We start from the raw sequence: 25960 nt of genomic DNA on the forward strand, positions 1-25960 counted from the left end.
TTGCCGTCGTTTCCTCGTTTCCTCGTTTCCACGCCATTTCTCCTACTTTCAAATTAATTAATCCGGCCAACACCGAAGAGAAAGCTAGTCTAGCGGATTAAACGTCAAATTTTCAAGTCGCCTTCGACTACGCTATGATATTTTAGCACCTGTAGGTGTTATATGAGGTTTAAATATTACTTCGTGGCTAAGAAACACAGAACAGAGACGTAGTGAAATGCAAAAGGCTTTACTGCAACAACGTATTTCGACATTTTGTTTCTCGAAAAAGAGCTGTACCATTTGATCACATATGCTCTTCGTGTTCCTTTTTCCTACTTTCCTTAGCAGGATTGTAGATCTTCATTGGCCCTTTATGTGGCCTCGTTGCAACAGTCCTGTGGCATTCGGCGCATTCATAGTGTACATCCTCAAGCCATCCTATGGCACCTGGAACACAGAGTACGGCGAAGAAGAAGAAACCTGATACCACTCGAAGAAGCCTGTTTTCTGGTTAACAGTCTGTCTTACGCAGCAATATTGCACGCATTCAAATCTTGCAGCTGGCGTTTTGTCCCTGTCTTGGAGACTGAAGTTTGTGCCCGTTTGCAGCAGTACGGACAGTCAATCCATTGCGGCGAGTCGCCGTCTAGCTTTTCCAAGGGCGTGACCTCGTGTGAGTTATTCGTCTTGCCCTCGTTCCTTCTGAACGTTAGCATTGCCGAAATTGAGGTCGAACACACATGCTCATGCTCCGACTCCAGTGTATTTTGTTTCATGTTGCTTAGATTATCGGTTGTTACTGTAGGTACTCGAAGGGGGGGGGGAGGGGTTCAAAGTTTGAGGTGCTGTGAGAGTAACCGGCATCTCACCATTTTCTTTTTAAGCAGTTGAGAAAGTCATGAATTACGAGAATCGTGGAGACAACGTCTTTAGATTGACCGTCGGCTGAGTTATGGCACAGCATGCGGCAGTCTTGGCAGACGTAGACAGCCACACATACGGAGATGGCAGTGACCTGCATCACACCCTCAAGTTGTCAGCACCGTATTAATCGGGTGGGCACACGCTACGAAGACGTCCAATCTGATGAATCGGAACAAAGATTATGACGTGAACAACCATCAATTCTCACAGTACGTAATTACAACATATATCCCCTTCTGGTAGACAGTCTGTAAGACCGCCTCTCTTATTTGTCGTACATGCGGCATTGCTCTCGAAGGCTTACGACATCCTGGAAAACATCGTATAGGGTATGTCAGTCGCAGAGACATTAGGCGAACGGCCCTTTTTGCCACCATGTGCACCTCTGGTTTGCTGTGTCATCCTTTTGCAAAGAGGTCCCATTGGTTGCAAGATTGACCAACACGGATTCTGCACCGTACATAGGCATCTCAGTGCCGTTCGACGAAGTTGGTACCGACTTAGTGACGAAGCTGACGATGTACTGTTGGAGAGCGTCAGCTACGGACGGGACGACGCCGCTTGGTGCACCGTTTCGGAAGACGTAAGGTGTCTGCTGGCCATGGGTTCCAGGAGGGACTGCAAACCGCACTGGATTTCAAGTATATTAGTAAAGCTTAAGTGCCGAGGCTACATGCGTTGAAGGCAAGGAAGTATGGGAATCAAATGCGTGAATGGTGCCACTTACATGCATAAGCCTGATTACTGAACGCCTGGGCAATGTAGTGGGTGTTGCAAATGATGTTGACGTCCTCAACTGTGCCCAGGGCCCGCTGAAATTCGTCTTTGTATCCCAAAGATCCATCAAACACGGGAGGATATAGGGTTGTGTTGATGAACTTCAGCGCGTCTTTTGAGATCGTTGGGAAAGATGACGTGACCGTGGTGAGGTAGTCGGCGGACGAGTTGATCGTTGGGTTGGTGAAGGTCAGACCCTCCAAAGTGTTGTGCATCGTCATGATCCTGACGTCCTTGTTGAATGTCCCGTTCAGAAGTAGTTGACCAGGCAGAGCTGGAGCGAGAGTGCCGTCCACGACGGGTCCATAGATATTGCTTCCATAGGATGCCTCGCTGTAGATTTGCAAGGCGTTGGCGGCGATGAGAGCTTCGCCAGGCAACTTGCGGGCTTCGCTGAGAGATGTGACGTTTAAGAGGGCAAGGAAGTTGCTAAAAGCTCTTTTAGCGCTGATCATCGTCGGCGAAGGGAGGAATGCGGGTGAGAGAAGGATGGCTTGGCTGAAGAGAGACTCGTTCTTGTGACCACCGAAGGCTGTCAGATGATGCATGATTGACCCGGCACCTGCTGAACCTCCCATGACAGTAACTCTGTGTTTGTCGCCCCCGAAGAGGTGGATGTGCTGTTGAACCCATTCAAAAGCCAGTCGTTGGTCATAGAGCCCTGCATTCAGGGTCCCATTAGCAGAGACATCCTTGCCTGCGAGCCAACCGAGGGCGCCGAGTCGATAGTTGATGGAGACGTAGACAAAGCCCGAGTTACTGATTCTCAGAAGCTCGGCGGGGTTGAAGTCGCCGTCACCTGTCTTGTCGCCGCTCGAGTAGCCACCGCCATAGACCTGCAAAGAAAGCGAGTTAGCTTGCCGATTGAGAAATCGAATTCATGAAGACAAGTCGTGACTTACATAGATCAAGACCGGCAAGCGATTCTCGTTCTTGGCAAACCCCGCCTGAGGTGTAATGACGTCGAGGAAGAGGCAATCTTCGGTGGTGCGGGAATCTGCGCTGACGATGGCATCACTCTTGGGGACGGCAGCCATCGCGGCATTGTAGTCGAACGGTTGGCCGTTGAGATAGGCTTTCGAGAACTGGCTAGCTATGAGAGACCAATTTCCGGAAGATTGAGGGCACACGTGCCCAATGTCCCCGTCGTCGACGTGGCATTGCCGTCCGGTAGGCGCAATTGGTTCACGAAAGCGGAAATGTCCCGTGGGCGGCGCTGCGTAGCGGATGTTCGAGAAGTTGTAATAGCCACCAGTCTCCTGGATGTAAGTCAGTTGCTGATAGCCGGCATCAGGGTTATTTAAAACTTACATTGAAACTGTTTGCTCGATATGATGCCTGGGAGAATGTCAGCATCATCAAGGCTCAGCAACGTCAAAAGTTATCAGTATTTGGGACTGCATACGTAGGTTAGATCCACCACCGGCAAGTTGCCTGCAGGAGCCGCCAGCGTGAAAGCCGCGAAGGATAGGATTGGAAGCAAAAGATGCATGATTTTAGATAAGTTGGATGAAAGATTATTGCTGATGAGGTTGTAATCGAGATGAGCCAAAGGTGAAAAATAACTGCGAGGTTAGGAGGTTTATATCAATTTTCCAACATCATGAATAGATACTCTTCCAGATCTGCCTCGGCACTTACCAGCTAATGGTGACTGAGATACACGCCATCTAGGCGAGCGTTGGAGAAACAAGCCTTCACACAGACGCTGATCCCTGAATCCTTCGACCATGGCGTCGGGACCTGCCTCTTAATAGGCGTGCCGAATTAGGTATAGTTTACGATGAGGCAGATACAGCTGTAAACCGGACCCAAGAGCCTCCACGCTCACGCACGCCAGTGATGAGGCCAATCTATACCTTAGGAGTACGTTTATGAATAGCCTATGATGCCCTTGCATCACCCAAGAACTCACGAAAAAGCCATGTAGGACAGGCCGAAGACCCTTCCGTCAATCCACTCTGTTGGCGTCGCGTGGGAAGCTGAAAAATCTCTTAAGATAGCAGAAAATGACGCCCATGGATGGATTCTCGCTTGAAATACATTCTACAAGGTCTGCTAGTAATCGCGCAACGTAGGTATGATCAACCCGTCATTTTCCATGCTCAGGGCACCTTGAAATGGTGGCATCCCGAGGCGAGGTGAGACTGCTCATTGCACATTTGTTTAGTCAGATCTGGCGTTGTCGGAAGTAACGACTCTGCGGTTTTGGGAAAAGAACTAGTTAGCTCAGCCACTTCCCGTAAGCTATACCAATATGGGCATAGCGGAAGCCTTGTGATGAGCCAAAGAGCTTTAAACTCTTTAGTACGGATTGAACGATGGCAACAATTTCATACTACAAAGGAGGCATGTAAGATGCCACACACGGCAACATTAAACTTTCCAGGCCTGGAAATAATAGCACGATTTTTCACTTTTAACCGGGCGTTGACAACAGCGTCAACACAGAGGCTAGGAATGATGGCGGCCTCCTTCACGCACTGCCCTCATTCCCCTGGCCGGCCGTTGTTCTGGCCCGCGCACACCAGCCCCTCAAGACAAGCATGCTGCGGATGCCATGCAGCAAGGCATCGTGGCATTGCGTGCTAGAAGACAGGGTTTTGAAACGGACCCCAATGGTCCGCAATGATAGGAGTGTGCATTTTGTGTTGGTAACAGTCAAGATTCGATATGCAGAAGCGGAGGTTATCGCCAAATACGGGCCAACAAGGGGAGGCGCAGTTCCCCAAACCAACATAACCGCCCTCAACCCTGGTCACCAACAGCGTTTCATTACTCGCCAGCCCCGACCGAGTCTGCCTTGAGATGTTCAGAACCCACGTATTTAAGGATAGGAACCTGCCGTGATAAGATGCACCAAAGCCATACGGCATCGTCGAGATCATTTTAAACGCCCATTTTCATTCACTGCGAGATGATGTCATTCGAATCTTCATCTAATGGCCAGAATAATGGCTCTCAAGACGTCAAGAAGCGACCTCCGCCGCCTCGGCCATCTATCGGGAATCCTAGACGACGGAGCCATGCCGTAGACACAAATCAACTGAGCTCCAAGTCATCTCCGCTAGCCCCGACCCAACCCGGCCTGGCCCCTCACAGGGTACGAAAGCGTACTTCAAGTCAACTTTCGGCAAAAAATATCGAGACTTCTTGCAATGAAGACTTGATATGTGTCGGATCCTTTCAGAGGGCCGATATTGAGATCGACACATCAAGCCGAAAACCAACTCCTAGAGTCAGGTCAATTTCATCGGGGTCCTCTCACGCCTTAGAACCTCCGCCGGTTCAACAAAGGAGAACACCAAGCAATGAATCTAGACCGCCACTTGGAGCTTCTCACACCTTGCCGGAAATGGGTGACGAGGTAGAAAGACGTCAGCAGCGCCCGGATCTGCCCGAAAGAAGCACAAGCGATGTTGGCTCTGCCCGAAAGAAGCTCTCGAGTTTTCAGATCGATCGAAATCTAGCAAAGCTCATTAAGGATGGCCCTTCCTATAAGGGGAAAGAGACGCAAATTGGATCCATCTACTTGTACAAAATCAAGTCTACGGAGACCGACGTCGAACTTCTTAAGATTGGGAGGACACAGAAACATCCTGACCGGCGCCGTTCCCAGATCAAAGGCGTTTGCGCTCACGTGGAGGTTGAAGAGCATGCCAGTGCAGTGGCTGAAGAGATCAACTTCCACGGGTTTGCGGAGAAACTCATTCACGCGGAGCTGGCCAACTTCCAGCATCAATGGGTCTGTAATTGCGGAGCCAGGCATAAGGAGTACTTCGACGTGAGCGAGGACTATGCGGTCCAAGTTTTTGAACGGTGGAGAGACTTTTGCCGAGAACAACCTTGGGCCTCCGACGGCAAGATCTTGCCCGGCTGGGGCCAGCGATTGCAAAACATGGGCAGATTCAGCGGCAGCGAGAAAGAATTCAACCACTGGGAACTGGCGAGACGTTGGAGCGTCTTCACTTCGCCATTGACTGTCGAAAGGGTCGCTTCTGATGCAATTCGGCTCTGGAAGGACGGGTTCCCGAAGCGTTGGCGAATCGTTGCCTTGGCAGAGTTTATGACCATGGCCTGCATCTCACGAGTGTCATTCTGGACTACGACATGGACGGTGATCATCGTCGGCTTATTACTGGTTGACCTACTGACGACGGATGACATGCACACTTTGAACTGGATCGATCGACTCATGGGCGGTGGCTTACAAGCCTTCATGCCGGGGGTAGACATCAAGACGGACGGCAAGAGCAGTTCGGATCAGAGCCTGCCGCCAGATTCTCGTCGAACGCAGATGCTGAATGCGTCGCTAGCACAAGAGACAGACCATCCGACATCAATTGGCACGCGAGTAAGCAGATTCGGGGACTCGCACTTCACGGACGAATGCTCCCTCGATGCCACCACTGGGGAAAGTCCGGACGCCATGAACTGTGACAGTAGTTCAGGAGACGAAATTTGCTCGTCTCCAAGCATCGAAGTGGCTTCTAGACGCAACAGGCGTGGCAGCGGATTGGAGTTTTCAAAGCCGAAAACCGAGACACTTGCGTACGGAAATCGCGAAATAGAGGTGGTTGATCTGACTGGGATGGATTCAGACTAGCCACGGAAGATAGGTTACGAATAACGATCGAATTCTCTACCATCTCTCCAATCCGTGAATGCAGTAAAATTAATTACGGAAGATTGATTCGTACGGCGCAAAGCCCTCCTTCAAAGAGCAGACTTATACGCCTCGAAGTCCCATTGCTTCCCATCCTTCCAGAAACCGTCCACAACGGGTTCTCGGGGCTTTTTCCCGTCAACGGCCACCTCGTTCAACCAGCTCCAATACGTGGTTGCCTTCCAGCCCTCCTTCTTCCAGTCATTGATGTCTCTCGTAGGATCCTTGTTGAAAACAGGCAGGACATCGAGTAAGCTTGCGTCGTGAGCAAGGCAGACCATCACATCATCTCTCGTGTCAAGCTCACTCATTCTCGACACCGAGGCGGATGCTTTCTCGAAATCCGTGTATACATGCCCGCCATCAGGGAGATTGTACCACGAGGAGGTGCGAGCGGAGTCTTCATCCTTCGCACGAGGGTGATGAGGGGTGAAGAAGGAGCACGGGCAAACCGATCTCGAAGCCCAGTCATTGCGGAGCGAGATAGCGCTTGCGGGGATTTCCTTCGGTAGCGGCGTATCTGCCGTTGGGCGGAAGACGCCCGCAAAGTGGCAGATGTCGCCGCCCAAGAACACGAAAGATGCCCCGCCTGGTGCTGAGGATGGAGTCGTTCGTGCGAGTGCACAAATGTGCTCTGGCTGGTGACCAGGGGCGTCAAGAAGGTAGAGCGACCCGTCACCAAAGAAGTCCTGAGCCCTGAACTTTCCAATCATCAAGCCGCTGTCAAATCTCGCTTCCTCCAGCGGCCTGCCGTCGAACTCTGCCGCGGCCTCTGGATCACCGACTCCTCCAGGTCTTTCTTTATCAGAAAGATACCCGGGACCCATGACCAGCTTCGTAGATTTGGGGAATAGGGCCATGTCACCGCGATGGTCAAAATGAGCATGCGACCAAATACAGCTGTCTGTTTCCGAGTAAATATCTAGTCGCATGATTTTCTCATGGCTTCTGATACTTACCAATAGTGTTCAAGTCAACGCCCCCCTTCGTGAGCACTTCATCAATGCCCTCATCAACTCTCATGCCGAAAATCACACATCCTTTCCCGATCAGCTGGAGCACGGCCTTGGGCAGCTTCCAGTAATCCTTGCGCGTGCCCAAGTCGAATAGTGCCTTCTTTCCCAACTTTTCATTCTCGAGAAGAAAAGCCAGTGAACAGAAGTTGATGACCTCATGCCCCGCTACCACTGGCCTAGCGAAGGCGGTCATGTCCCCGACCATGGCGGTGGACGTGTCGATCAACTTCACGCGCACAACATTGTCGGATGCAGGTATGTTTGCCATCGTGAATTGTTCGATCCTAGCAGCCTCTCAGTAATCCAATACTTTGAGGTTGTTGTCAGAACAAAGTGAGGGGCCCGTTGCTCTTCCAGAACCTAAAAGCTGCCCAACCCTTCGACGTCATCCGATGAACCACAGTTCTCCACTTCCCCAGGTTGTCCGACGCAAACGCCGCAACCTTATTGATCGCATCAGCCCAACATGCAGCCATGCAGCAAGCTGGAAATGATTACCCGGTCTCGGCATCAAACCGAGCCTTAAGATCACATTTCTCCTCGGCGAGCACCTACATGAAGAGAGGAAAATAATCTCTTGGTCTATGTGGTACACACTTTCAGAAGCAGTAACAGAGTCGAGAATCGTCGACATAGTCTCACAAACGCCTCGCACGCCGCTCCCCGCCAAATGTTCTAGTTTAGTAGGATATCGTACCCGTCGCCCATGATCCGAACCTCCTCGTTGCCCAGCCCGTACTTGCGCCGCACCAACTCGAAAATGATCAACCCTGCGCTGGTGCTCGGCACCTGGCGAATCGTGTTCCACCAGAAACCGCGCCACAGCCATCGCCGCATGCTCAGCCCTTCCTTTTGCGCCTCCAAGCAACATTCCGACCACGTTTCTTGATACGCGCGATAGTAGGCCCTGAACATCCTCCAGCCCTGTTTCTGATGGTTTGGGTCTGCGCCCTTAAGTTCTCGGAGTTTGGCGGCTTTGGCGTCTAGTTCTTCTAATCGATCCCAATGCTCTACTTGCACATGCGTTAATGGGTGAAGGACGACTTGTTGGGTGATTGAGGCGGTGATGCCGGCGAGTAGAAGAAACGCTGGCTCGATGGCGTAGTGAGGGCGGATGATGAGTGGTTGGTTGTTCTCCCCAAGGGCTTCCTTGGTCGTTGGTCGCTTCTGGGCCATGAAGTCGACTATGTGCTCTTCCAACCCGCCGTAATACCAGGACACAAACTTGTAGTAGCCCTGTGCCTTTACGTATTCGAAAACGCTGAAGAAAATGGCACTTCCCAGACTGTCCTTGGTGAGAGACAAGCCCCAGCCTGCAAAGATACCCCGCGGTCCGATTTCCCTCAGCTTTTCCGCGCTAAAGGTCCACATGCTCTTTGGCTTCCCTCCCTGACCAGTCATGAGATCCCGATGGTCATACCTCGCTTGGATGGCATCCAAGGGCGCAGCGACAAAGCTCTGCAGGCCTCCAGCGAGCAATCCCGCCGTGAACGTTTGGTAAGGCTGCGGCGGAGGGTAGACCGTCTTTCTTGACTTGCTGCTCGGCTCATGAAGGGCTCCCAGGATCGTGAGGTAGCTGGTATACAGCACCGCTCCGACGCCGACGTTCGCGATGAGCGGCGGCAGTACCTGATGCGGGAGAACGCCCCAGCCATGTTGCTTGACAGCGGAGGTGAGGACACCGGGCGTCGTACCCCTCAGGTAGAACCATGCCTGGCGCAGCCCGAGATGAAGCCGTGAGCCGCCTTCCTTTGCAGCAGCCTGCGCAAGGAGCTCGGTCTGCGCCTGGTGCACACTGCGGGCGTAGGCGAGGTAGTCGACGCGGGTGCGGAAGAAGGCCTTGACCGGGGCACGGAAGTAGAAGGCGACGACCTGGGCGCTCAGGGCGCGGACGCCGGCTGCCGATGCCGCGGTCGCGGCGTTGCTGCGCGGGTTCTTGTCCGGGAGCTGCGCGTCCGGCGGGAGGACGGGCAGCAGGCCGGTGTATGGGTCGTAGGTGGTGGTGTCGTCATCGCGACGCCTCGTCATTGTTTGTTGCTACAACTGCGAATCATCATTCCCTTTGCCGGCGAAGTCCGTGTTTCTGGAGCGAGGGTTCAAATCGACAGAACTTGGCGTCGGTTGCGATCGGATTTGTGATGACTAAGCGCATGACGTAGAAATTTGCATAAGGTTATGCGTGGTCATGCTCCACATTAGGTTGTGCAAGGGTTGGGTCTCTCTCTCCTTGAAGAGTTCGATCCATCTGGATGAGTTCGACTGATACCGCAAAATACTTCAAATTTCAAGCTCGACATAGCGTTCAGCTATTAAATCTAAAAATGGATTAACTAATGTCCGCTGGAGATTTCGTGATCCTCAAACCAAGCTTCAATCTTCCCGGTCTCCTTGTTGTGGGTGCTGTTCGCCTTGTTCCACTGACCCTTTCCTGCAAGTGCCATATTAACTCGCTCGGCCTCATTGGCGTCGTATCCAATGACACCTTCAAGGTAATCCTTATAGCCAAGCCAAGTATGTTCCTGGGCCCACCTTTGCACCGCGGCCAAGTCTCGACACTTCCGGTCATGGTTGTGATTATTGAAAGCAACAAACTCGTTTGACCCCGACATCGAAACGTCTGTGAGATTTGATCAGACTACATCTTCGTGAAAGAATTGTCGAAGATCTCGTGAAGGCTAGAAAAATGCACTTACCGACGTTGCACATAATCTCCTCTCTCAGATGGTCCACGCAATGCATTGTGTGGATGTCATTGCGCGGCCACTTTTCCATCGGCACATTCGAGATCAGTCTGTTTCGGATGCGGTACTGCCTTCATTAGCTTTATAGTAAGGCCATCGGAAAACTTTAGTCTTCATACCAAGCAATGGAGAGAGTGGAAGACATTCACCTGAGTTACGGTTAGCTATTACACATTCGTGAGAGAGAAGAAGATGGTAGCCTACTTGATAAACTCGGAGTTGCGGGTCATGAGTGTATTTGACAGTGGGCGGGAGATTATTGCTCTCCGCCCACGCGTCGTCTACAGTAATGATACCGGTGTCTGAAGAAAAAGAGACGTGAGTTCAAAGTCCAGCTCAGTGTCATGATGGCGGATTTAATTTCCTCAGGGGGCTCCTACACCTCTTCAAATCATTCCAGAATTTGTCCGCGTCTTTCGACGGATCCGCTGCGTCGACAATGCTGTACGGAGTCCCGGTCGCGTTGTACGTTTCGAATGCAAGGTCTACCAGGCTTGACGTTAGACTGACGATAACGAAGGCTGAGCATCAAAATGAAGATACTCACAATCATTCTTGTCGTACGTGTCGCTACCTCTCTCGTTGCTTTGAAGGATGTACCGGAAGACCGCGAAGCTGAAAAGCAGAATGGGCACTTGGCACAAGACAAAAGCCAGAACAAGCTTCAAAGCCGAGAATGACCTCCAGGCCCGATCGTCCGAAATAGAGGATTCGCACCGGCTGCAAACGTGGCCATTGTCGACCGAACTCTCGTCATCTGACAACAGCTTGTAGCTGCTAGATTCAGGCTTGCCTGATCCCATGGTGAAAGACGAAGGGTGCTATGAAGGCCAAAAACGCAAGTTTGAAAGGTTTTCAACGACAATCGAGGCGTGACAGTGTGACATGTAAGGTTTCTCTGATATACAGAGACAGAAGGCTAATAAAGAAGGGTAGGACAGCTTCAGTGGTCTTGCGACACCCCCGCGATGATGGCGCAAGTCGGCCCTGACATTCAACCTCTCAATCGACCGATGAAGATGTTTGCTACAACCGCCCGCAAAGACATCGCCTCAATCCTTCGGCGGGACTAGAGCAAACTTCCAACTTTTGGGAAATTGCAGGAAACCGGGCTACGTTCGCAAGGTCTTGTTGGTTCCAACAACAAGCAAACAGATAAGAGGGTACATTCCTAAAGGGGCCATCCGACGAGGTTTGAGATACGCCACCTCGTCGCAATCGTTTCCAGAACCCGGTAGGTTGGTAAATTGCGTGGGGTATCCTGGAAGACTCGGTGACCAAACTTACTTGCAACTGTCTGTTCGATCAGCACCATCTGCTAACGAAGCCATTTACAGCTTAGCAGCTAAGGGTGCACAGCCTCTGTGCCCATCATGGCTGGAGGGCATCCCAGTTCCAACGGAAGCGGGGAAAGCTGTGCCGCTGTTCATCACGACATTTGGAATCATAATCGTAGGCAAAAGAGGAAGGTGACTCCACCGCTGGGCATGGCAACTGAAAGTCCAGAGGCTCGTTGTACATGAGGCAAGAGATCAATATCGAATTATGAACATGGGCATGAGGTATATGCTTGGAAATAACAATATCATCTGTGATGTTGATTTCTCCTAGAAAGGTTCTAGAAAGGTTGAGGCCTTTGGTAAGAGTGAGTGGAATGCATGGATCTACGTGGATGGGAAGCGTTTGAGATGTAGACAACGATTCAATGATACAGTATGGCGGTATCTGTTAGCACCTTGCAATCTTGAGGCACGCAAAATCACACTTTAGAAGGCCTTTTATCAGGAACGAGTGAATTATTGGTCAGGTATCTCATGGAACAGTTGTCTAAGCCCAACTACTAACTCAGCCCGCCATGCATCCTTCGAGCCGCCGATTTTCCGCGACACCATAAAACTGTGGCGTCCAGGTCCATACAGTCTGTCTTGACATGTTGCGGCTTGTGTAATTCGCGTCCTTTGAGTAAACTATCAGAATATCAGTCAGACTTACAGCTCAGATTTTGTGAGGTAAAGCAGATGACCTACTTTACTCGGTGATAGCTTCAGCGGCCTCAGAATCCTCAACCGGACCTTCATCGCCAAAAGAGGCAATGGACGGGCTCAAGTCGAACCATCTACGCTTGGCTTCAGCCTCTTCGGTACCTTCAGTGGCGTCGGCATCTTCAACCGGGCCCTCATCGCCAAAGGAGGCAATGGAAGGGCTCAGGTCAAACCATCTGCGCTTGGCTTCCGCTGCCTCGTCAGAAGTACCAGCATCCGCGTCCTCGACCGGACCTTCGTCACCGAAAGAGGCAATTGAGGGGCTGAGGTCGAACCATCGGGGCTTGACATCGGTCTTCGAGTCGATGGGTGCCGCAAGACTAGGGGCAGCGAGGGCACCCAAGGTAATGATCACTCGAATGAGCTGCATCGCTGAAAGTACAAAGAGGTAGAATGGGATGGAACGAAGCTTGATTTTGCGGTGGAGGCTTGAGGTTTGCTGTGCAAAGAAGTGTCTTCAAAGATTTGCAGCCTCCAAAGAGTCAATTTGATGGGATTGCTACCAATATTTATATCATTGATACAAACATGATCGTTCTGCGAGGAGCCTTTTCCGGTCTTTTAGCTGTCGGTCTCCCGTGAGTACGGGCGTTATTAGATCTGCATGTCATAGTTTTAAGACAAGTGCACCGCGACGCCTGCTTGGGCCGAATAAGAGGCCTTCTACCTTCCTCTTTCGTACATTCGGCCGGTCCAGACACTGATAATCTGAGATTCCGACAGCTCATACAGAGAGCGTCGATGCCTCTCACCCCCTGAAAGTCCGTCATCCAGCTTGTTAGAGGGGCACACCACTCATCTTGACTAAGTACCAATCAAGCCTTTCCTATAGCTGAGACTTTGGAAATGAGTCTGGTGCCGTGTGTTCCCCAGCCTTCGGGATTGATTGTTTCCCGCTCAACAGCTTCTGTCGTTGAACCGGGGCAAATATAACCTGGTGATCGAGATCTTTATCCACTCTGGCGACTGATAAAAGTGCAGTATCTTGCAGCTTATGAGCTTGGTCGCGATGGTGTTATGCTCCCCAGGGATGATGCATGTCCTGCAGACATCACATGGGCCAAGGTGTCCGTGAAGGATCGAGTGTGTTTGCTCTTGGCAGCAAACCTACAGGCGGGGATTCACCAACACGGCGCAGACGACCCGAGAGCCCGGGACACCACCAACAAGCTGCAAAATGCGCAACTGATCCATGGAGCTGCATTGTAATTAATGCGAGAATTCGACAAGACCATGGCTCTGAGTTGTGACGAGGACTGAGAACCGCTGGTGTGGCGCATAGGGCGTAGTCAAAGTAATGCGACCAGCATGTCTGGGACTTTGGCCACCACTCAAATTACCCCTGAATCACAGCTGGGGCCCTCATGGTCTCTTTGGCGCACAAAGATGTACACTGAAAGCAGAGAGATTCTCCCACATTCACGTGCCTATTGACGCTGCTCAAAGCTTATGGAAGTTCAAGCCTTTGGCGGATAATTTAAAAGTGCAAAACCTGTGATGTGCTGGGGAGGCAAGTTCCGTGCTTGCGATAAAGCGGGAGTCTTTTGCTTGGAAGCGTTATCCGTACAGCCAGTTCAAGTACTATGGTGCATGAATTCTCCGAAATCTCTGACTCATACCTGTTGGCACACTCAGCCCAAAGGGGCTCCTCAAATAACCGAGGTTGTTACGATGAAGCTCCGGAGCCCTCTATGCCATCTCCGTATTCAATACGAGGACAACTGGATCGGGAGCTGCAATATTCCAAGTGATTTTGCTTCTTTTTACGTTAAAAAACTCAGAGATGGAAGGTGTAAGTCTTCAGTTTGCTAGCAAGAAGGTTCAGGCATGTGAGAAAACGTCAGTCACGACTTTGAAGGGTCACTTGCGTGCTTGGCACCTTATCGCACAATCACGGCTGTGCAGTGTAATACCGTGCCTCAAATACAAAAATGGACCTTCGAATTTCGAAGCAAGCACTTATGTCGAGTCGGTGGAATGTGGGAGGTGCTCGGGTGAAGCGCCTGCAGCCACGAAGCTCCATTCTCACGCAGCCGCCTTTACCGGGGCAGTTCGTTGGTACCGCAGCATCCACCATGAACTGTTGGTTTGATCCGACCCATCAGGATATCAGTGATCACATGATTTGCTGTATTACCTTGATTTACTTGGTGCTATCAACCCTCTTTATCTTTAAGTGGTGTTCTCAGAATCGAGCTTTCGTGGTTCCAGCGATGAATTCGACTTCAAGCCAAATGCATGTCCGCGACTGAAAGCCCGCACGTTGTTTTGCGCAAGGCGTATTTTATTGGATTGATTCTACTTCATATGTGTAGGTATGCTGTCTCAGCAGGCCTTCTTCTGACTCCGTTGCATATTCTTCCCAATAGACATGAAGATTGGCTCAGAGATAGGAGAATGCGCGTGGTCGTTGACCTAAGCTCCTATTCGCATCTGTGTAGCCGTCGCAGAGCGGTCTTGCTGAGTGCTCACATGCCTGGCATCAAGTGACAGTACAAGTCACGAAATTTCACACCTCGCGACTGAGGTGTACGAACCGTGAAGGAGAGATTCTGCACGAGACAAGACATCATTCTCCTGCCGGCATCAACTCGTTCTGTGAAGTATTTGTGAACATTGAAGTCTCACGCCTTCATCGACGGACGTTCTTCATTTGAAGGGCGACGGCGTCGATCACTCATCATCGCCGCCTCTGTCATTTTCTTTAATATGGTTGCAACTTCCGGTCTGGAACTGCGTTCATGCATCTGCCCCAATTGTATCCAAATTCAGCTCCAACCTATCCATCCATACTTGACCTCATTCGGAAGTTGTATCCTGGGCAAGTTTATCGGCGACCACGACACGTCATGAGCTGCTCGGCACCAAGCTCAGAAGATGTCAAAGGGGCTCTGAAGGAGGTTGGACCAAGCTGACTGCTGTGCGCCGGTGGAATTCTGTTTCGCAGGCGAGACTTACCATAATCAGGACGACAAGTTCGAACTTTTGACTACCAAAATAAGCTTCCTATATCAAATACATACTCGTAGAGACTCGTCTTACGGTTCGTCCGCGTGGTACAAATCGCCTACAGTCTCGTTAACCTACCGACACAGCCCGTAAATAAGCATTGTCACTGGCTCAGAGGCTCGGGAAGACCCCACTTCATGATCGGCAACGATTCCGATGTCACCTCGGACTAGCCCCACTATGGGATTTAACTCTCTGCCACCGGAGGAAGGGCGGGTCCTCGGCGGCCCCGTCTTTCTTCGACTTTGAGCTCTATTTTGATGAAAGACGGCATGACCCGCCTTGGAAGACCGGAACATTCTCAGGAGAGGCGAGCAGAATTACTCGGTGGATGACAGTTCATGAGCTCACCGACGCCCACAACCCGAAGGCGGTGCCGAATCGGCCGCAGACTTGGTGCGGCGAAGACCATACATGTCGAGCTTCTGCAGAGCGCGAAGTCGTAATGGGCGTAAAAGCCCCTTTCCAGACCTTTCTTCTTGTGGGGTTGTCCCGAAGGAAGGGCTCTGCTGTACAAAAGCTTACGACTCACGACTCATCTTAAGGCTCACGTAGGCATCCTCTATTTTACCTGAAGAGCGTAAACAAGAGGGTTTCTCGGATCCGAGAGACAGGAAACTGTGTAGGATGCTCCACCGAGAAGGAAAACTTCTGCGGTCAATGTTGGCTCGGGAGTTTGTTGTGGCTATCGTGTACTTGAACAGTGCACCGTCATCACGTTACGCCGTGATCTACGCCACAAAATGGTTACGACCTTAGTATACTATCTTGCTCAAGCTTGACTCGGTTTAAGCTCTAGCCCCCAAGGCCAAAAGCTCTCCGGGCATGGATGCCGCGTGATTTGTGGGGAGAAAACTTTCCGCTGGGGTAGAACTTGGGCGTAGTGAGATCATTCCGTTGAAGCTTGCTCGTGAGCTATCCTCTGAGAGGGCTCAAAGTAAGACACATGGCTGAGGGCCCTAAGGGCAGACGCGTAACGCGTTACTGCCACAAAGACAGCGCAGAAGATTGTACAGGACCAGAGTTACGTGGCACCCCGGTCTTCTGATGTTGTACCCGAGGTGCTAAATCAGACATTTCAATGCAAGGAACATGTCCCGGCAAATGGAAAGACGGGTCTCCACACGAGCCAGGTTCGTCCCGACTCCTAGCCTGCCAGCCTTACCAGCCAATATGGCATTCCCGTTCATCGTGGCTGACGTGGACGGAGCTTACCGACATAGGGGCTCCTCGGCCCCCATCATGTCTACCGGGCCAACTGGGGCCGATGCGAGAGCTCCAGATCACGGCCCTACTGCGCCTCTGCACTACACCTGTCCAAGCATCTGAAAGGTTAGTGCGGTTCTTGCGGGGCTTCCCATATAGCCAAGCCCCGCAAGTAGTACGCTAACCTTTCAGATGCTGGGACAGGTGTATGAGGCGTACCTACGGGACATGTGTGGGGGGGATGTTCTCGATCGCAATGCGACGGGGACTGTCGGACAGCGACATCGTCGTCGAGGGTTGAATAACGACGAGCATGTTTATAAAAGCAGTCGTCCCAACTTTGTGTTTCTGGTCTTGAAGCTTTTCACCACCTCAGGTTGTTTCCCTTTCTCTCCATCCACATTCGTTTCAACCATAATCCTAGGGCGTTTCCATCTCAACTTCACCAACATGCCTCAACTCTCCAAGGCGGCTGTCCGCGCCCTCGCGGCTGCTGCTAACGCGGCTTCCCTCACCGATCTCTGCACCGTCGAGAACGTCCAGAACGCCCTCCCCGCGAACGGCACTCTTCTCGGAGTCGACCTTCTTCCTTCCACCGTCACTGCGGCCGTGGTTTACAACGCCACCACCGGCGGCGGCGGCATGGGTGGAGCTTCCTCCGGCAGCTCGGCCACTTACAGCTACTGCAACGTGACGGTCCACTACACCCACACCGGCCACGGCGACAAGGTCGTCCTCAAGTACGCCTTCCCCAGCCCCGACGACTTCAAGAACCGTTTCTACGTTGCCGGAGGAGGTGGCTACTCCCTCTCCAGCGACGCCACCGGCGGTCTGGCCTACGGCGCCGCTTCCGGTGCCACCGACGCCGGATACGACGCCTTCAACAACGACTACATGTCGCAGGTTCTCTACGGCAACGGCTCCATCAACTGGGATGCAACCCACATGTTCGGCTACCAGGCCCTGGGCGAGATGACCCAGGTCGGCAAGGCCGTTTCCAAGACCTTTTACAGCTTGGTCGATGACCAGAAGGTCTACACTTACTACGAGGGCTGCTCCGACGGTGGTCGTGAGGGTATGTCTCAGGTCCAGCGCTGGGGTGAGGAGTACGACGGTGTCATTGCCGGTGCCCCTGCTTTCCGCTTTGCCCACCAGCAGGTCCTCCACGTCTACTCCTCTGCCGTTGAGCATGTTCAGGACTACCTGCCCCCTCCCTGCGAGTTGGCCAAGATCGTCAACGCTACCATCGCCGCCTGCGATTCTCTTGATGGAAGAACCGATGGCGTCATCTCCCGTACCGACCTTTGCAAGCTTAACTTCGACCTGAAATCCGTCATCGGCGAGTCCTACTACTGTGCTGAGAAGAACAGTACCTCTCTCGGCTTCGGCTTCAACAAGAGAGGTCTCAACAAGAGACAGGCCGCCGGCAGCACCACCAGCTACCAGCCCGCCCAGAACGGCTCCGTCTCCGCTGAGGGTGTCGCCGTTGCCCAAGCCATTTACGACGGCATCTTCAACTCCGCTGGCGAGCGCGCCTACCTCTCTTGGCAGATCGGCTCCGAGCTCGGCGACGCTGCTACTGTCTACAACTCTGACACCGGCGCCTGGGAGCTCTCCATCCCTTCCACCGGCGGCGAGTACGTCACCCGCTTCATCCAGCTCCTCGAGCTCGACAACCTCTCCGATATGAACAACGTCACCTACGACACCCTCGTCGACTGGATCAACACCGGCTTCCTGCGCTACTACGACACCCTCCAGACCACCTATCCCGACCTGAGCACCTTCCAGTCCTCCGGCGGCAAGCTCCTCCACTACCACGGCGAGTCCGACTCCTCCATCCCCGCCGCCTCCTCCGTCCACTACTGGCAGTCCGTCCGCTCCATCATGTACCCCAACGCGACCGACGAGGCCGCCCAGCAGGCTCTCCAGGACTGGTACCAGTTCTACCTGGTCCCCGGCGCCGGCCACTGCGGCACCAACAGCCTCCAGCCCGGCCCCTACCCCCAGAACAACATGAACATCATGATCGACTGGGTCGAGAACGGTAACAAGCCCGACCGCCTCAACGCCACCGTCACCTCTTCCACCAACGTCAACGCCGGCGAGACCCAGATGCTCTGCCAGTGGCCCTCGCGCCCTCTCTGGAAGGGCAACAGCTCCGACTTTGACTGCGTCAACGACGCCAAGTCCATTGATAGCTGGACATACACCTTCCCCGCCTTCAAGGTCCCCGTCTACTGAGCGTCTCTTGTCGCTTGAGTCTACACCAAACCGATTTTCTCATTGTTGAAAAAGCGTGAAGTTGCCACGAGGGTGGTGACTGTGTTGAGATAGAAGTTGTTTGTGGATAGTATCTGGGATGGCTTTGCATTTCTACTTGTACATTTGGTAGCCTTACCTTTAGGGCTCTCTCCGAGTCTCATGGCGATGTATATAAATCAGATCCAGTCTGACACCCGAAATCTTTTAGAAAAGACCAATGTTGCAGTCTCAATGAACGTGTCTGTTTGGTGTGACGCGAGATTGTCGACGCCAAGGAAGTGGACCAAATACGTTTGACATGGTTTATGGAATTCACATACACGAAGATAACAGTATTCATTATCAGTAAAGGTGTGTAAAATCTCGCACCAAATTGTTTTCTAAGGCATCTGGACCGTTAATGATCGACCGACAACGACCGGAGGCACAGTAACAACCTGCGTCGCATTCATCGTCCCGCCTCTGTATGCATAGGTGAAAGTCCAACCCGAACCTGCCCCTGCATGCTCGCCCTTGTTGTTGACCACCACGATGCCAGCTGATACTGCCGGGTACTTCTTGACCATGCGAACGACGGCATCTCGCGCTGCTTCCTCCGGGGTCATGCCCCTCCTCATGCTCTCGACAGCCTGATAACACGGCAGGAACCTCATCATGATGTCGCCATCACCCGTAGCGCCGCAAGCCCCGACATCACCGTCAACATACGAGCCGGAGCCAGTGATAGGCCCATCGCCCACGCGCCCAGGAACCTTGAACGAAGCGCCGTTCGTCGACGTACCCGCCGCCATGATTCCATTCGCGTCGATGGCTGTCATGGAGATGGTGTCGTGAGAGGCTTGGGCGGAGTTCGGCGCGATGAGGTTGAAGTAGTCTGGAGAGCTGGAGTCGAGCTCAACGGGCGTGTACGGGCCGCACGCAGTCTTTGGATCTGGGGTGACGTTCTGTCTATAGTTTGACTGGCAGTTGCCCTTCTTCCATTCAGCACATCTTTCGGTGGATGCCTCAGTTGATAGGGTCTCCGCGGTGAAGCCATTCTCGATGGCAAACTCCGTCGCGAAGTCGCCGGCCAGCATGGTGTGCGAAGTGTACTCGAGCACATGGCGGGCCACTCCAATCGCATTCTTGACGCGGCGGAGGGCGGCGACGGAGCCGGATTTCATGGTTACTCCATCCATGATCATGGCGTCGAGAGTCGTCTCGCAGTTCTCGCCCGGGGACCCTCCGAAACCGACGCTGCCGTCGCACTGATTGGCTTCGCAGGTCGCGCAGCCGATCTCGACAGCGTCGAGGGCCGAGGTGCCCGGCTTCAAGAGCGCCTGGTACGCGGCGTCGGTGGCAGCAGTGAAGGGTCCGCCCCATGTGTTGATGACCATGGGGAATCCCGGGGAGGATTGACCGAAGACATGGCCGGGATGAAGGGAGAGGAGTGCGATGAGCTGGATGAGTGGGGCCATGCGGCGGGGCCGGGTGTCCGGCATTGTGGATGACGGCCGGAGGAGAGCCGGAAACCAGTCGGACAACCTAGGGCGGAGGTGAATGAAGTCGGACGAATTGCGTTCCGTCAGACTGATTGAGGATGGTGTGAGGGATGAGTGTTTGAATTGGTTGGCGAGGCGTCCTTAAGAGCACGGATGCCGTGCGCCGCTTCGGCACTGTTTACCCCGCGCGGTAGGCTGATATGCTGCGATAAACAGGGATCGAAGGGGTTACCACGTTACTCTGAGCCCGCCAAGAGACCTTGATCCTGCATCTTATCAACCTTCCTCTCTGAGCACCACCGTCAAGACTCCGGAAATCGGTATTTCGAGCAAGGGCATGGCGGGTCACCTGTCATTTTATTCAATGCCAGGCCCGAAAAAGTCTTATCAGATTACGGGTAAGCTTGCTACTTCATCCCGAGTCAGGTATCATCAACACAATGAGTTACAAGTGGACACGGTTCATTGCACTTGAGACGATATAATCGCTCCTACAACACTTCGTCACAAAATTCTTTCGCCACTTCCAACACTCTGTTGATATGTTCCTCCTCGTGGGTAATGTTCAGCGCAAGGAAACCCCGACGACCGACGTAAATCCTCTTGCTCAGCATGTAAAAGAAAAACAAGTCTCGCAGGTTATCTGCCGAGGGTCCGTTGAAGTGCACTCCAATGACACTGCCGAACCCACTCAGAGTAAGTATCGACTCATCCTTGGCCTTGAAAAGAGCGCCAAGTCCGTCCCTCAGCTTGTTGCCAAGGTCATTGTTCTTATCGAGAGCTTCTCTCGAAAGAAGCTTCGTCGCAGCAACACCTGCCGTTATGGAGAATTTGTTATTGTTCCAGGTGCCGGAGTGATGCAGGCTCGTGGGAGACGACGGGTCGTACAGGTCCATGATCTCCTTCTTTCCGCCAAAGGCACCGAAGGAGAAGCCGCCTCCAAAGTGCTTGCCGATTGTCGTCATGTCGGGAACAATTCCGTGGATTTCTTGCAGACCGCCGTAGTTGAGGCGCGAGGTAATGACTTCGTCAAAGATCAAGATAGCGCCGACGCGGGTGGCCTCGTCTCTGAGAAACTGGAGGAATTCCTTCGTTCCAGCGAACATGCCGGCTGCGCCTTGCAGCGGCTCGACGATAATGATGCCGAGTTCTTCGGTGATGAGAGGGCGGGTGTACTCAATGTCGTTGTATCGACCTTGCACGAAGTCATGAGGGAGAATCAACGGGTTTCCTGGCGTGAAGGCTAGTGTGCCGCCGTGATAGCCATTTTCGAAAACCAAAATCTGATGAAATTGTTAACAAAGTCCCGAAGTCTTGTAGGGATTGAAAGAGTTATTACCTTCTTCCTCCCAATAAAGTGCAGAGCAGTAGCAATAGCCATGGTGTTAGCCTCTGTACCTGAGTTACAGAACCTGATGGCGTCGATACTTGGAAACCGGTCCACAAGCAACTTTCCCAGTTCGCCCTCTTTAGGTCCTGGTCCACCGAGAGTAAACCCTGACTTGGTAACACTCTCAATTGCGGCAATGATGTCTGGGTGTGAGTGGCCAAACATGCCAGCGCAGTACTCAGAGAGAAAGTCGAGGTACTCCTCCCCATCCATGGATGTTAGATGACAACCGTGACCTCCCGAAAACGCCAGTGGGAAGGGTTCATAGTAAAGAACAGAGCGGGTTGTTCCTCCTGGCAAGGAAACGGATGCCTCCTTGTTGCATTGCAGTGACTTTTGGTTGTCTGAAACGTATTTGTCGAGGCACTGGGCAAGTTGCTGTTGAATCTTGATAGCTTTGGAACTCACGTCCGCGGCATAAACTTCGGGAGCCGTCATAATGAATTGCGAGTATCCCGAATAAAGACACAATAAAGACTTGGGACGGTGGGATGATGGATCGGAGTTCTCAGCTGTGGAAAGTCGCCAAGAGCTGTGCTAATTTGCAGGATGAAGCAACGAAATATATACTGGTGAGCTCAAGTCTTCCGAGGATAACTATCATTGCGATATCTCACCCCGGAGCACCATCGGCGTGCCGGCCGTCTAATAGAAATGTCAATCGCGTTGCTGATAAGACGAACCCCGCTCGGGTATGCATGCCAGCGGTAAGCCGAGTCCGGGGTCGGCCCGGCCGATTGATCGGGAAAGAACCAGAACCGAAAGCCGAACTTTGGGTGAGTCCTGACTAAGGCACGAAAGGAATCAGTCCGATTGATGGGATCAAATGTCAGTTGAAGATTTACCAGTGGTTGCGACGAACTGACAGCTATTTAGGTTCTTTCAGAACAAGACGCTGACCCCTGATCAGGTCGACTGCGGGGCGGAAATCGGATCAGCGCTCGTGTAGTCATCAGCATTTCGAGCTACGTTGATTCGCCAGACCAAAGACAGATTTTGCCTGGGGATTCTTGTCTGAAAATAGAGCCAGCTCCACTTACGTTGCGAGTCGTAACCACTGCCTTGGGTACAATGCGATAGTTGGCTGGTGACGAAACTGCTGCGGAAAGCAAGGCGATACTTCGGAGGTATCTCGCGAAGCATGAACAGTGGCGCGAGCTTTCACGAATTGGATGGTTGGGCTCCCAAAGAATATAGATAAACATGATCAGCGTTTGATCTGCTAGACTGTCGCATGTATCTTGAAATGCCTTGGCTATGAGTAGCAGTTGCATGAAGTTCATCACAACCGAGGAGATTCTCATGCTTTTGTCTATTTATCCCTTTCCCAATAATGCAAACATGTATGTAGGCTCCGTAATCTGGAGCGTATGCTGGGTTTTTGAACGATTGTAAATGCTGACGAGCGTCATAGTCTCGGAGGGGACTTTTTAACCCGAACGCCCTGCCTCTTTCTCGGTCTCTGTCATCTCTTTCGCCTGAATTCTTGCAGCTCTCCATTGTTGGCCCCAGTACCAATGAACAACCGCCAACGGCCCAACGACAACCATGACAAGTGCAAGTCCAAGAAACGCGGCCCCAGGTCCTGTTGAAGCGATGAACTGCTCTATGAACGCCACCCCAATCGCTCCTAGGCCGCATCGGACGAGATTGTTGATGGCTGTAGCACTTGCTCCTTTGCCGGGGCACAAATCCGTGACGAGAGTCTGATTGAGGGCGAACACAGCGTTGCTCGTCGCAGCGATGAAGAACTGTAGTGTAAGCGGAACAGCGATCCAGCCTGTCAATGAGGTCGCGGAGGGAAAGTTGAGCGAGACGCCGTAAGCACCAGTTGATGCGATGAATATGACGACGACCCATGGCAAACGACGGAGACGCGCTCGCTCTATCGGGAAGTCGGCGGGCATGTTCTTGGCTGTCAGCTTTTCGGACTTCTCCATGTTATGGGATGCCTTGTATGCCTCTTCTATTGCTTTGTAATCTCGTGTCATTAGCTTTCCAGCTATGGCTGAGCCCACGATAGTTCCGAATCCTGTGAAAGAGTGAGTCAGATTTCGTGTAAGTTGTCAAGAGTGGAGCGTTGGTATAACATACCATTGGGTAGAAACGCCAAGCCAATCTGGAGTTCATTTAGGTTGAAAAGCTGTTTGAACAAACCAGTGGTACTCGACGTGACCATGCTCCAGATGGTGTAAACAACACCACCGAATATGAGGTTGATGAGTATGTCTCTCTGTACGAGCAGACGCAAAGGCTCCAAGAAGGTTGCAGCTGTCACCTTCTTCCGCGGAAGGGGCTCTTCCGGGTCTTCTAGATAATCAGGCTCTTTTGTAACAAGGCGTATCAGGGGCTTATAGACACCCCCCAGCCGGAGCGAGCCATTCCCGGCAATGCTTCGCATGGTCTCGGGCAGAAATATGATAATCACAATAGTGACCACCGAAGAGAGTATCAAAAGAAAGACAAAGATGGATCGGAAACCGAGGAAGTTTGCGAGCAGACCGCCGAGCACAGGCCCAACTGCTATGCTGAAGTTTCGGACTTCGAGATTACCTCCGAGTAAGCAACTCCGAGCACGAACCACTCACTGCAGAGCATGAAACAGGAGGCATCGACTTACTCGCCTGGTAAAAACTAATGAACTCACCCCGCTCCGCGAGAGGAGAGATATCCTGGATGACACCGTTTCCTACAGTGGTGGTTAGAACTTGATGACGAGTGTGGTTTCTTTTAAAAATAGGTTTGGTGGGTTTAGGCTGATCGCCCTCGGGTCGGGCTTACCGATGCTGACGGTCGAAGCGCTGCCGGCCGCTTGCAACCCTCTGAAAACCATGAGAATGGTGAAATTTGGCGAAAAGCTGAGACCGATGTTGGAAATGATGTAGACGGCAAAAGAGGCGATGTAGATAGGTCGTCTCCCCAAGGCATCCGAGATAGAGCCCCAAAAGAGCGGCGAAATGCCTTGGATAATGAGATAGGAGGTGATCGTCAACGAGACCATCTCGGCGCTCACATGTAGATCCTATATTAAAGTTAGCTAATGTTCGTAAATCCGAGGTACAAAAGGGCCTACCCGTGAGATGGCATCGAGCGAGGGAAAGTAGATGTTTGACGATAGGCCAGAGAACAACCCCGCTGTGCCTATAATGACGATAACAAACCACTTTTGCCTCTTGGTGAAAACGTGATAGGGCGGCTCTGGAGACTGCTCCTGCAGTGTGTTCTCGGCACTTGAATCGTCGAACGGATTCCGAGCATCTTCTGCTTGCGTGTCTGCCACAGATTTCGTGTCTGCAAATGGATTGCGGAACTGGCTGTCGTTGTCACTATCTCTCTCCCGAATGGAAGGCAGTGACATTGCTCGATCAAAGAAGGGATCCAGATCTGATAGACTCGAGGATCCGGGACTTCTAGACCGGAGGCTCATGCGATCCCTCACAGAGACCCGCGTCGGCGATATGTGTTCGTCGTGTTCTCGGCCTTGGTTGAGATCCGTCTCGCTGGTCAGCAGGTGCAAACCACTCGAAGCAGCCGCAGATATGCTTCTGCGAATGCCCTGCTGCAGAGTGCGAGGAGACGCATTTCCAGCAGCTGCCATTGTCAATAGAGATGCCGACTGTCTCGAGGACATTGGGTTCCAGGACTACGACTTGCGCGACCCCCGAGTTTTGTGAGGCGATCCGTGTAAATAACAAGTCTGGATTGCTTTTCAACGTTCAGCCAAGATTCGAAATCCCGACACACAGATCATCAACTCGTCCGCCAAGACCTCTGACGGGCGATTTCAGACTAACACCGGCTGTTGTTGAGTCCCGGGCGTCTGTATCCACGCCTCTCCTACACAACGGCAAACAGTCGCCGACGTAAAGGAGTACGCAGACAGGCCTGACACTGCCCGGCAAATGTTCCCAAAAATAGTCTATTCGAGAGTATCAGAGTTTCCGCTGTAATTCGTTTTGCGGGTGCATACGGCCGACGGGATCAATCTGCCTTGGGGTGATTGACTTTTACCCAAATCAGCTCGTAACGCTACGCTACTGGCTGGCCTGTCAGTAAGCGTGAAACGCTCAAGGGTGATGCGCCAAGCTTAAAACCACTCGCCGGCCTGCCATGTGTCACCACCTTGCATTCAGCTGCGCGGTAATAAAGACACCGGAGCCTCAACCCTTGCTCGGGGTCACCATATTGCCTCTCTTCACTCAAGAGGAGCCGATATCTAATGTCAACTTTACCCCGCGGAGTTTTCCTCCTGTCGCTAAAATCCTGTCGAGACGATTACGCACGCCAGACGCTGGAGCCAACGTTGGACCTGTTTGACTTGAAGTAAAACCAGAGGTATGGGACCGGTTACATTACAAGACGTGCTAGTGGTTCATATCCTGACAAGACCAGACTCATGTTGACTCAGCTGTCATGACAATCAGTCCCCCTCGGGACATTCTCATAGGCTTCCAGGTCTGA

The 25960-nt window shown here is 52.4% G+C and overlaps 11 protein-coding genes across 11 annotated transcripts; 3 read left to right on the forward strand and 8 right to left on the reverse strand.

Moving 5' to 3' along the window:
- Positions 1-286: 286 nt before the first annotated feature.
- Positions 287-698, reverse strand: CGCA056_v005284 (uncharacterized protein; the record flags this gene model as incomplete). Its single annotated transcript, XM_037320537.1, has 2 exons — positions 287-482; positions 541-698. The coding sequence occupies 2 exons, from the start codon at positions 696-698 to the stop codon at positions 287-289; spliced, it is 354 nt and encodes a 117-aa protein (XP_037180995.1).
- Positions 699-1255: 557 nt separating this feature from the next.
- patB-4 (Carboxylesterase patB) lies at positions 1256-3175 on the reverse strand (the record flags this gene model as incomplete). Its single annotated transcript, XM_037320538.1, has 5 exons — positions 1256-1536; positions 1634-2519; positions 2586-2942; positions 2995-3021; positions 3089-3175. 5 exons carry the CDS (start codon positions 3173-3175, stop codon positions 1256-1258), a joined length of 1638 nt encoding a protein of 545 aa, XP_037180996.1.
- A 1863-nt stretch (positions 3176-5038) lies between these two features.
- Positions 5039-6289, forward strand: CGCA056_v005286 (uncharacterized protein; the record flags this gene model as incomplete). Its single annotated transcript, XM_037320539.1, has 1 exon — positions 5039-6289. One exon carries the CDS (start codon positions 5039-5041, stop codon positions 6287-6289), a length of 1251 nt encoding a protein of 416 aa, XP_037180993.1.
- A 110-nt stretch (positions 6290-6399) lies between these two features.
- andK-2 (Cytochrome P450 monooxygenase andK) lies at positions 6400-7633 on the reverse strand (the record flags this gene model as incomplete). Its single annotated transcript, XM_037320540.1, has 2 exons — positions 6400-7253; positions 7309-7633. 2 exons carry the CDS (start codon positions 7631-7633, stop codon positions 6400-6402), a joined length of 1179 nt encoding a protein of 392 aa, XP_037180994.1.
- Positions 7634-8040: 407 nt separating this feature from the next.
- On the reverse strand, positions 8041-9393 carry SLC25A45 (Solute carrier family 25 member 45; the record flags this gene model as incomplete). Its single annotated transcript, XM_037320541.1, has 1 exon — positions 8041-9393. The coding sequence occupies one exon, from the start codon at positions 9391-9393 to the stop codon at positions 8041-8043; it is 1353 nt and encodes a 450-aa protein (XP_037180991.1).
- A 274-nt stretch (positions 9394-9667) lies between these two features.
- On the reverse strand, positions 9668-10909 carry cctR-0 (Cyclochlorotine biosynthesis protein R; the record flags this gene model as incomplete). The annotated part of the gene is made up of 7 exons (XM_037320542.1): positions 9668-9671; positions 9730-9982; positions 10059-10173; positions 10226-10255; positions 10311-10408; positions 10487-10591; positions 10654-10909. 7 exons carry the CDS (start codon positions 10907-10909, stop codon positions 9668-9670), a joined length of 861 nt encoding a protein of 286 aa, XP_037180992.1.
- Positions 10910-16249: 5340 nt separating this feature from the next.
- CGCA056_v005290 (uncharacterized protein) lies at positions 16250-16664 on the forward strand (the record flags this gene model as incomplete). The annotated part of the gene is made up of 3 exons (XM_037320543.1): positions 16250-16290; positions 16381-16482; positions 16589-16664. The coding sequence occupies 3 exons, from the start codon at positions 16250-16252 to the stop codon at positions 16662-16664; spliced, it is 219 nt and encodes a 72-aa protein (XP_037181922.1).
- Positions 16665-16813: 149 nt separating this feature from the next.
- Positions 16814-18607, forward strand: Tannase (the record flags this gene model as incomplete). Its single annotated transcript, XM_037320544.1, has 1 exon — positions 16814-18607. The coding sequence occupies one exon, from the start codon at positions 16814-16816 to the stop codon at positions 18605-18607; it is 1794 nt and encodes a 597-aa protein (XP_037181921.1).
- A 401-nt stretch (positions 18608-19008) lies between these two features.
- Positions 19009-20004, reverse strand: CGCA056_v005292 (putative isoaspartyl peptidase/L-asparaginase 3; the record flags this gene model as incomplete). Its single annotated transcript, XM_037320545.1, has 1 exon — positions 19009-20004. One exon carries the CDS (start codon positions 20002-20004, stop codon positions 19009-19011), a length of 996 nt encoding a protein of 331 aa, XP_037181924.1.
- Positions 20005-20600: 596 nt separating this feature from the next.
- On the reverse strand, positions 20601-21937 carry BFAT (Beta-phenylalanine transaminase; the record flags this gene model as incomplete). The annotated part of the gene is made up of 2 exons (XM_037320546.1): positions 20601-21392; positions 21449-21937. The coding sequence occupies 2 exons, from the start codon at positions 21935-21937 to the stop codon at positions 20601-20603; spliced, it is 1281 nt and encodes a 426-aa protein (XP_037181923.1).
- Positions 21938-22929: 992 nt separating this feature from the next.
- On the reverse strand, positions 22930-25097 carry ITP1-5 (Itaconate transport protein; the record flags this gene model as incomplete). The annotated part of the gene is made up of 5 exons (XM_037320547.1): positions 22930-23531; positions 23594-24040; positions 24120-24188; positions 24281-24521; positions 24573-25097. 5 exons carry the CDS (start codon positions 25095-25097, stop codon positions 22930-22932), a joined length of 1884 nt encoding a protein of 627 aa, XP_037181926.1.
- Positions 25098-25960: the final 863 nt, after the last annotated feature.

This window comes from Colletotrichum aenigma (assembly GCF_013390185.1).
Source record: "Colletotrichum aenigma strain Cg56 chromosome Unknown KSG_Cg56_contig03, whole genome shotgun sequence".
NCBI lineage: Eukaryota > Fungi > Ascomycota > Sordariomycetes > Glomerellales > Glomerellaceae > Colletotrichum > Colletotrichum aenigma.